The sequence below is a fragment of the Heteronotia binoei genome, chromosome 13 (genome assembly GCF_032191835.1).
Source record: "Heteronotia binoei isolate CCM8104 ecotype False Entrance Well chromosome 13, APGP_CSIRO_Hbin_v1, whole genome shotgun sequence".
Classification (NCBI taxonomy): Eukaryota; Metazoa; Chordata; class Lepidosauria; order Squamata; family Gekkonidae; genus Heteronotia; species Heteronotia binoei.
The window spans coordinates 34,243,082-34,254,318 of record NC_083235.1 but is presented as its reverse complement, the minus strand read 5'-3'; the positions used below and the strand labels follow the sequence as shown (position 1 = coordinate 34,254,318).

General features: G+C 41.8%; 1 protein-coding gene across 1 annotated transcript; it reads left to right on the top strand.

Moving 5' to 3' along the window:
- The first annotated feature begins 254 nt into the window (after positions 1-254).
- On the top strand, positions 255-9,781 carry LOC132581765 (keratin, type II cytoskeletal cochleal-like). Its single transcript, XM_060253171.1, has 9 exons — positions 255-799; positions 2,567-2,775; positions 4,270-4,330; positions 6,438-6,533; positions 6,942-7,106; positions 7,721-7,846; positions 8,733-8,953; positions 9,186-9,220; positions 9,323-9,781. Exons 1-9 carry the CDS (start codon positions 329-331, stop codon positions 9,571-9,573), a joined length of 1,635 nt encoding a protein of 544 aa, XP_060109154.1. The 5' UTR covers positions 255-328; the 3' UTR covers positions 9,574-9,781.
- Positions 9,782-11,237: the final 1,456 nt, after the last annotated feature.

Genomic DNA, 11,237 nt, shown 5'->3' with positions numbered 1-11,237 from the left:
GAGGTTTGCAAGTAGTTTTTATGGAACTGGATTTCCCGGCCATTAAATTAGAAGTTACAGTACAAGTGCTTTTAAGTATAGCCCCAGTTTCTGTTCAGCAAAACAGATCAGCAAGATGGTGTTACCCAATACCCCAAGCTAATAAATTGAATTAAAATAGCTGTTTGGCCAATCAGACAGCCAAGGGCTACTCATGGCATGAATAAAAAGGTGAAAGTTCTAATTCTAGTTTCAAAGAGAAGCAACCGCCCGTGGACACATTCCTATCTGTTCCAGTGTTGAGGATCCGAAGCCACAGTATCATCCTTTCCACTGTCCATCAGCCACAATGTCTACCCGATCCTACCATGTCAGTTCTAGGGGTGGTACTTCAGTCAGGAATTACAGTTCAAGCTCAGCCGTTGTACCAAGGAACATGAAACCCTACAGCGCTGTCAGCACCGTCTCGTACAAAGGGGGCAGCAATATGGGCCCCAAAGGGTTAGGTTTTGGCAGCAGGAGTCTTTGTGGTGTTGCATCCTGCAGGCCCAAAATTGCTGTTGGCAGCTATCGCCCTTCAAGATATGGATATGGTTTGGGATCCGCTGGTCTTGGACACAGCTATGGTTCTTCTGGCTTTGGTTATAGAGTCGGTGGAATTGGTGGGCCTTGCCCACCTGGCATCGCACCTGTCACTGTCAATCCTCACCTTCTCCAGCCACTTCACCTGGACATTGACCCCAATGTCCAAATGGTGAAACAACAGGAGAAAGAACAGCTGAAGACCCTCAACAACAAATTTGCTTCATTTATTGACAAGGTGAGTTATGAGACCACAAAGTTTGTTTGTATCAGAATGAGATATTTCTATGGAGAAACTTGGAGTTAACAATTATATATACTTAACATATTCCACTGGGGAGAAAAGAAGGAAAATATGTCTCAGCACAAATACATAGCAAATGAGCTCTAACAAAGAACAGAATTATTTTGATAAATGTGGCAATTTTGATGACAAACCTTGCTAACTTGAAGCTCACTTGGTTATATTTTTAGCTGTATTATTACGGAAGTTGCTTGTGTCCTTTTTAGGATCTAGGACATATGAAATGTCCTTATTTGAACATATGAACATATGAAGCTGCCTTATACTGAATCAGACCCTTGGTCCATCAAAGTCAGTATTGTCTTCTCAGACTGGCAGCGGCTCCCCAGGGTCTCAAGCTGAGGTTTTTCACACCTATTTGCCTGGACCCTTTTTTGGAGATGCCAGGGATTGAACCTGGGACCTTCTGCTTCCCAAGCAGATGCTCTACCACTGAGCCACCGTCCCTCCCCTATGTAAGCCAGTCTAATTCACTTGGTATAGTCTATACAGGCTGGCATGAGTCTCAGAAAGGAAAAGGGTTTTCTCACATCTTCTCTCTGAGTTTTCTGAATCAGAGATACCAGGATATAAAGTCATGATTTTCTACACACTTCTACTTTTTGCTGAGTTCTACCCATCTAATTTCTGAGGCTTCACCATGCATTCTCATGGGGAGGGGAAAACAATTATATGTCACACAACAGCTGATACTGCTTGCAGATCCAAACTGGAAAATGAATTTGGTAATTAAAAGCAGCAATTGGCAGGCACTATTTCTAGCAGTTGATTTGTTTTCCTAGTGATCTCATTCTGAGAAAATAATGTGTATTTTGACTGACCAAAACACTGGGGACAGTTTGAGTCTTCCACCCATCAAAAGTGTGGCACGGAACTTTATATAACAATACAGTGCTGAAGATGGTTGAGAAACTGAACTTGGGACTGTTATTGTAAAAAGTATGGGTGTTACTGCTGACTAGTAGGCTACAAGTCCAATCGCCCATTTCCTATAACTTTCAGGATTTGGGGTTTCTTCACACACTAGCAAAAATATCTGATCCTACATCAGATGGATATAGACAGAGGTATATTTGGAACACATCTTCAAGTGCAACTTTAGTACAGCCTAGGAACTGATGGCTAGCCTGAACTTGTTAGATCTCAGAAACTAAGCAGGGTCAGCCCTGGTTAGTATTTGGATGGGAGACTATAAAGGAAACCCAGGGTCACTATGCTGAGACAGGCCATGGCAAACCATGTCTGATAGCTTCTTGCTTTGAAAACTCTATGGGGTTGCTGTGTCAGATGTAACTTCATGGCACTTCTTAACACCACCAACAGGAACTTGTTGACAGATGTTGTTTGCTAATACTGTTTTCATTATGTATAAAATATTATGGAGGGGAGGGTTTGCACAAATGCAATACTGAGAAGCGGTGGTGGATGGTCATCTACAAATCTGACCTGCAGATTATTGACCATCACACTATGGATGGGTAAATCAATTGTTCCTAGATAACACTGGGAACTGGAGTTTGGTAATTTGAGACTAGTTTGAGACTAGGATTTTTGTAATAAAATTCTCAGCATATCACCATACTACAGATTACTTAGGGGGAAGCCACCAAAGGCCAGAAGGGAGGGTGTGATCTGTCAGAGATCTAGGCTTTAATCTGTTTTGGTCATATCAACTAAAATGTTTCTGCTGGGGGGAACTAGGTCCGGTTCTTGGAGCAGCAGAACAAGGTGCTGGAGACAAAATGGAACTTGCTGCAAGAGCAGAAAAGGGTCAGGAGCAACATGGAGCCCCTGTTTGACAGCTTCATCAGTAACCTGAGGAGGCAGATAGATGGACATGGATGTGACCAAAGCAAGCTGGAGACAGACCTGGCCAACGCAAGGGAAGTTTTAGAAGATTACAGGAGAAAGTAAGTGGAAAGCTAGATCTAAACCTTTGTATGCTTCCTCAACAGAGTCCTGTTATGCCACATTGTCTTCATTTGAAAAAAACCTGTAGTGCAAAAGTAGTCTATGAATCAGTCTTTCAGAATTCATAGCACTTCAGAAGATGAATGATATGAGATTTATTGAACTATTGAAATCTCTTTTTTTTTCCAGTCTTGATGCAACACCTATTTGCATTTTGCTTGTGTAAAAATTTCCTGGGTAGAGAAAAGGGTGACAAGGAGGAGACTCCACAGATTTATATTATATTATATTATATTATATTATTATATTATATTATTTACAGTCCACCTTTCTCACCTGAACTCAAGGCAGACTACATGTAATGAGTTAATAGAATTGATGGATGGGACATTCAGTGAACAATTAAATAGGATTAGGGTCATAGAAACAATCAGGCATCTAAACACAGAACTAAAGAAAAGCATAAGTGTTAACATATTCACTGATGAAAAATTCCATAGTAGGATCCTAGTTTCAGAAACATGTTACCAGACAAGCTAATTCATCTTCTCATCAAAGAGAATCATCCTGATAACATTTCCACTTTCTACTATGGCTTTGAGAAGTCTTTCTAATTTCATAAAAGTACAGGTCTACATATAAGTTACTTCACACTGCACCTTTCTTTCTTTGTAGGGTCTAAGGCATTGCCACTTTCTTTGTAGGATCTAAGGCATTGACGACACATGCTGTTAGGTAGGATTGGCAAGATACAAGCAGAAACTCAGTCTCAAATCACATTCCCTCCCCACAGCACTGGGAAACCTAAGATATTCAATAAGCAAAAAGAACAACATTTTTGCTTGTACATATTGGCGGTCAGGCAGGTCTGCAGAGATATGGAGAATAAATATGGAGAGTGATCCAGGTTTTATCTCTCCACAGCTATAGGCCGACCCTCTGGAGATAGTAAAGGACATGTGAAAGAGATCTCTGATGACAATTTTTCTTTCTTTCTGTATGGAAAAGTGATCTGCAGCCCTTGGGCCAAGTGAGCTACAATTTGATGGCACTTTACACAGAGAATTATATTAGAACCCCTGCCCTGATAACTACTACAATCTGCCCCTTTTGAGTTCTCTGGTCATGCCATCCAAGATGCATAATAAGGGGGGGGGGAATAATTTGCAGCAAGGGTTCAGCTTACTTCCATCCATCAATGATACTATTGTAGGTAATGATTGTACTTGTTTGGAGCATCAAATTACCTCGAATCAGTCCTGGACCTTATCTCCTCCCTTGGATTATTACAGAAATGATAGGGGGTGCACAATCAAATTCCTATGCCAGATGAAAGAATCTGATTCTGGTCCATGGCCATATTTCCAGTCCTATACAAAACACTAGGTGTTAATTATATGGAGAAACAATTTTGTAGCACTACAGAAATGTTCTACATTCACAATCTTTTTTTGACCTAAGGATAGTTCCAAAATGTTTTATCTTCTCACCAGGTATGAAGAGGAGTGCAATCGGCGAACGTGTGCTGAGAATGAATTTGTAACTCTTAAAAAGGTGAGTCACATAGAACTGCACTGCTGGTAGAACTGAACCCAGTCTGATATAGACAGTATCCATTGACTCATTACTTTTCTAAATGTGGAACTATAGAGGTTCATGTGAAACACTGGTGATGCTGGAATCCTCCCCCTTTCCAGTTTTAATATTATTAGAGCTGCAATTGACTCTGTTGAGAAAGAGTTGGACCCTGCTATCGCTTGAGGCAGAGCTTGTAGGAACTTCAAAAGAAGCAGCAAAGTCTGTAACCAATGTATATACTGTGCTTACGTTTCACCCCATGTTGGTTCAGAAGCACAGACATCCAGAAGCACAAGAAGTATGAGTCTATGTTAGACCAGAGTTCAAATTGGAATGGTGTGGCAGTGTCCTCCAGAAAGCCTAAAGGAAACTGCGAAGGCAGCCAGAGACTGCAGGAAAGTTATAAAGGCACTTATTTGGTAAACATTTTAAGAACCATTGAGACAAGGAAAGAATGACCGATTTTGCACTAGGCTTGTTCCAGGTAAAGACCCCTTTTGCTCCTGGGGCTTGTCTCCATTTTCGCACAAGTTGCCTTGGGGCTGCGAGTTGGCCCGCCACTTTTCTGCAGCAAGCGAGATCATCTGACAAGTGGTTTCTGCTTGCTGCAGAAAAGTGGCAGGCCAACTCGCAGCTCCAGGGCAACTTGTGCAAAAACAGAAACAAGCCCCGGGAGCAAAAGGGTTCTCTACCTGGAACAAGCCCTAGTGCGAAATTGGTCAATGATTCACACAGATTGGGAAATGTGGTGGATTAGTAGATACCCCACTTCACATGGCCAATGGCAGATCACATTTTGGAAAAAGTGTCCTGTAGAAAAAAATCTTCCAAATAGAAAATCTGAACAGCAAGCAGAGAAAGCATGGGAAAATGTTGGTGTGTTAAATTTCTACTCACATGGGGTCTTCTTTAAATGCAAAGACAGTATTCTGTGATGGAATTTATTGCCTGCAGTTTGAAGTGGCACAGTTCATTCCACTAGCTCAGGAGGACTGAGTCACTTCATGTGCAAACAAGGTCTGTTGAGCTAGTGGAGCTGTCTGATGGTCATGGTTGTCAGCTCTGGGTTAAGTTCCTGGAGATTTAGTGAGTATAGCCTGGAAAGAGCAGGATTAGAGAAGGGGATGGACCTCAACAGGTTATAATGCTCTAGAGTCCACCCTCCAAAGCAGCTGTTTTCTCCAGGGGAACTGATCTTGGTTGTCTACAGGACTTTCTTCTGGAGGAATGTGGCAGAACAAGAGTTCTGAAACCTCTTTGTGGAAACAAAATTCTCAAAAAATATTTAAACATTCATGAGGGGCACCCATGTGCAGGGCCAGTGTGCCCGCTAGGCAACATTAGGACATTGCCTAGGGTGCACCAGCTCTTGGGGGGTGCTAAATTAGATGCCCCCCATGTGACTCGTGGCAGTCTTGCTTCTGAGAGAACCTCCTATCAACTGCCACCAGCCACCTCTGTCTCCCCCGGCTCCCTCTCCTTGTAAGCAGCTGGCCAGCCATCAGCTGACAAAGTGGAGTTGTGGAACCTTTCATGGCTGAGCCTTTGAGCCACTGGGACAAGGTTGCTCACACACTCAGCAAGGAGCTGCCAGCAGCGCCGCTGTGGAGGAGGAGGTGCGTGGGCCAGACCAGGCATTGCAGCAGCAGCAGGACTGAGAAGCAGTGCACCAGACCACACGCCTTCCATCCCCAAGCTGCCGGCTGGACTCAGGAAGCAGAGCACCGAGAGGGAGGTGGATGGGTTAGTCCCCCTCCGGACTGCTGGCTCACTTTCTTCAGGTGGCACATGGCAGGGCTGCTTGCGGGGGGTGGGGGGCACTGGCCCTGTCCATGTGTGTCTCCTTCATTCCCTCTTGAGAGTTCCAGCACCTCTTTTCCCAGAAAAAAAATCCTGGTTGTCTGGAGATCCACTGTAATAGCAGGCAATCTCCAAGGCCTCTTGGAATATGGCCTTGGCCCCTTTCTCTTTGCATAAATCAACAGAATGCTCTGTCAGTTAATGACTGCTGAGGCTAGGACACTATCGTCTAATAGATAGAAGTGTCCTGACTTAATGTTTGTTTGTGCTTTTTTAAAACTAGGATGTTGACTGTATATATATGAACAAAGCGGACTTGGAAGCCAAAGTAGAAAGCTTAATTGAGGAGATCACCTTCTTGAGATGTTTGTATGAAGCGGTAATGTCACATCTTTTTCTGCAACCCATCATGCATTTCATTTTTTTAAAATCCACATTGCTCTGCAAAATTGGTCATCTCCCATACTGACCCTGCTTAACTTCCAAGGTCTTGTGAGAGTCAGCTATGCTATACTATTCTACATCTCTCAGATCTTTGTATTCATCACAGAACTGGAGTTGTCCATCTATCACATTTTTATTCTCCCCTTTCCCCCAAGATGCTCTGGGAAGGATACATGGGCTCCTCTCCTCTATTTGATCCTTCCAGTAAACTTGCAAGTCTACATAGGAACTTCATGGAAGAGTGGGGATTTGAATTCAGACTCTCCAGCCCAACACTTTAAAAACTATGCCACAGTAATGAACTTTCTGTAAATGAACAATGAATTGTATTTTCTTCTTGCAGGAACTCCAAGAACTTCAGGCTTGTATCTCAGATACTTCTGTAATTGTGCAAATGGACAATAGTCGAGGCCTAGATTTGAATGACATCATTGCTGATGTCAGAGCTCAGTATGAAGACATTGCAAACAGGAGCCGCTATGAGGCAGAGTCATGGTACCAGTGCAAGGTGAGAGTACCTAGCAAGAAAAGGATCACTAACTCTTGTAAGATCTATGGAATGCTCAGGGCTTTTTTTGAGCAGGAATGCACAGGAACGCAGTCCGAGCTGGCTTGGTGTCAGAGGTGTGGCTTAATATGCAAATGAGTTCCTGTTGGGCTATTCCTACAAAAAAAGCAAATGAGTTCCTGCTGGGTTTTTTCCTTTAAAAAAAAAGCCCTGGGAATACTGATCTTCAGGGAAACAGTGAATTAAAAATGCAGGGGAACTCCGGGGCAAAAATGTTGTCAAACATAAAAAACAGAAACATGGAACAGTGGCAGGTATATTGTTTAAGCTGATATTAAGATACAATAATAATAAAAAGATGGAGAAAATATCTTTTGTTGTGTTAATTAGATTGATATAAGCTGAAGGTCATGTCTTAAACTACTGGCTGTGTATATTCATTAAAAAAAGATCCCTGGATCAGTGTACTCCATATATTACATAAAAAAGATGCAATATCATGGTTCAATTCCCCAATCATATTAGAGCAATTTTAGCAAACTCTACATTATTTGGGCTAAAAAGTAGCTGAGAATATTAAAACACTGACATTATTACAATGTTTTCTTTTTAAGTATGAGGAGATGAGGGCAACAGCTGGCAAGCACTGCGATAACCTACGAGACACAAAAAATGAGATCATGGAGCTGAACCGCATGATTCAGCGACTGAAAGCTGAAATTGACGGTGCCAAAAGCCAGGTAACTTTGAGCTCACTGGATAGTTGAATGCCATGATTACAATGATGATTATCCACAAAAATTCAGGGAATCTTACTTTCCAAAATAAACAGTAAAGTTTGGGTAATAATAATATCAAGTACACTGGATATTTTAAACAAATGCACAACACAATATATGTTGGACTCCTACATTTAATGTATATGTAATACTTAGATTGTATCTTGTCAGCCAATTTCATGTGAACTTTTGTTTATGTACCCTTCTGTTATGATGGTTGGGATCTACTGCATTTACCATGTCAGGTGAAAGATTTTTGAAAAACACATATTACATAAAACGCATAATCCAAGCATTTAAAAAAGTGTCCTAGTTTATCTCTAAAAATATTCATTATCTGAAACTAACAATATAAAATTACTGTCTCTGTTAACTGAACCTAAGCACTCAAAATATTGTCATGTTGTAATAGGATTTCTTTTCATATTTTATGTAAATGTGTGTGTGCACCTGGAAGTCATGGCAACCTCTGGTGACTGACCCCTACTGGGGGCATGGAGGATAATCAGACAGGTGGCTGAATAAAGCCTGCTCCTGCCTCTGGTTTTGGTATTCCAAGGGGGTCTCTCATCCAAGTACTTACCAGAGTCGACCCTGCTTAGCTTCCAAGATCTGACAAGATCAGGCTTGCCTGGTCTATCCAGGTCAGGATATGTTGTAATGGGATTCCATGGAACAGGCAGCACTTATATGAGATGCTACTATGTCTAGAAACATGTAACCACCCTTGTATGCCAGTCAAAGCTCTACATATTTAGGTTGGAGATCTTAATTGTCAGATTTGACCATGGTAGTTTACGCTGTTGGGTCTGTGTCAGAAAAGTTCTCTGGGTTTCAACCTCTGCAGCGCAGCAAACTGGAAGCTGCTGTAGCTGAAGCTGAGGAACGAGGAGAGATGGCTCTCAAAGATGCTAAACACAAGTTGACAGAGCTGGAAGACGCCCTAATCAAAGCTAAGGCAGACATGGCTCGACAGCTGCGGGAGTACCAGGACCTGATGAATGTTAAGTTGGCCTTGGATATTGAGATCGCCACCTACAGAAAGCTGCTGGAAGGAGAAGAGAGCAGGTGGGTTCGCTTGAGAACCCCTAATAAATTGTTTCACCCTGAGGGAAGGTGTTCACATTACGGCCATTGTGAGGGGACTATTTCAAATCACAATGTGAGGTGGCCATCACAATGTAATGAGCTGTTTCTTTGTCACATCTCCAAGTACGAAGAGTGGTCATCATTTCAGATATCACCACTAAATGTTCATGAAATAATATAAACACAGAACTTTTCTCTTTCATCTGAACAGGTTGTGTGGAGAAGGAGTCTGTCCTGTGAATATTTGTAAGTCCTCACACTCACTTTTTCATTGTTATGAAAAGCTGTGGCAATTTTTCAGATTTAGATATTGGTTGGTGAACCTGTATTGTTCTCTTGTTATTGCAGCAGTGTGTCGAACCCAAGGAGGAGCTGTGTGTGATCCAGACCCCTATATTGGAGGGGGATATGCTTCTAGCAGTAGGACCCTCATCAGAGGTGGAGGAGTGTGTGGCACCAACATGGGAAAAAGCATTGTGGCAAATGGTGGAGACTTGGGCCCCCCTTGCCTGCCAGTCGGAGCATACAGTGCTGGAAGCACAAAAGGCTCAAATGTCAAGTTTGTGTCAACTTCCACATCTTTTAGAACAAAGTATTAAATAAGAGGGTTCTGAATGGGAATTCTATGCTTCAGCAGGGACAGCCACAGCATTCAAGAGCATTTAGAGCCACTTCTCATGCTACTTTCTGTTTTCAGGTATGCACACCTGAGTACAAAATTCATACAGCTTGTGGCAAATCCAAGCATACCTATATTACTAATTTTGCTTTCCAACTTATTGTACACAGGGACACAAATATGTCCTCACTGCCACCTGTGTGTTGAAAGTGTTAGAACATTTTCAGTAGTGTCCTGCAATGCATTGGACATCAAGATTGATATGTGAGATTTTTTTCATGGAACATTGTCTTACCATTAAAAATCTTTCTATCAAGGAATCTTTGATATACAGCTAAGCAACCCTGGAACACAAAGTGAAAAGCACTGCAGGGTACTGACTGCTGCAGATGAAGTTTTTAGAAGGGATGTTTCTAAACACTCATTCAAATTTCTCCCTAGACTGTGGAGGAGTCTCTTTCTGAAGTGGAACTGATGGAATAATGTTCCATTTTTATTTCCTAATTTTGTATGGAGAAAACACTGCAAAAAAAGCAATCTTGACATGATTGTATGCATGGATTTTTCAAAAGTTTTTTTAGAGGTTTTTTAGCGATATGGATCACACTGTGTGCATCAGTTGGACACCACACACAAAAAGAATCTCAACACAATTAAATATTAAGATTGCTTTTTTGCAGTGTTTTATCTATGCACATGGATGTATCAGTAACATCCAGAACAATAAAAGATTGGAAATGGTGGAATTTCCTCCTCTCTGATGTTCAGAATGATGAATCTCGAGTAGTATGGCAGTTGTACCTAAATGGGCTAACTACAGGTGGGGAAATCTGTCACTTTTCAACTCCTACAATAATAGTTCACAGCACTGATTTGCAACAGCTCTTCATCTATAAAAATGCAAAGATCAAGCAAAGGTAGTTATCCTCATTAATGGTTTTCTGCCACTGTTCCTCTGGTTTGCCTGTCTGTTGGCTTAAGTTCTGTATTTTCTAATAAATCTATACAGCAGATAGCCTGTAGTGTGATAAATCTCTGTTCATTAAAAAGACACAAACTTGCAAATAGTTAAATAAACTTATGCAGTGTCATTCTTGGGGCTAATACACACCCTGGACCCTGTTTCCAATGCAGAAACTCAGTCTTTGAATATCTGAAATGCTTGTGGCCATAACACTCTAAAATGACATAATCCTGTCAGGAACAAGTGAAACAATAATAATCATAAACATTTCCCCCAAAATCTATGGTAAGGATCATAGCAATAGAGGAGATTCCTGGAGCATCACTTGGAAGGGATGTCACATTAATTAACCTCCACCTGGAAGTGACATAACATCCTCCATACTACTCTATGAGTTTCCACTATCTCTATCATAAAGATCACAGAATGCGGAGAAATTCCTACAGCATCACCCAGATGTGATATCAAATTCCTCTAAAACTCCACCACCCCCAAGCACTGCTCCACAAATCTTTCATAATTTGCTGGTGCAGGGCTGTCAGTGAAGGCACGAGGGATTGCAGGACTGATCATAGACTCAAGATCCCTCCTAAGTGTTCACTACATACCCGCCCCATCACTAGCATTGTGGCATGGCCCTCTATTTTGCAGACCAATTATCCTTACCTATTTTAACCACT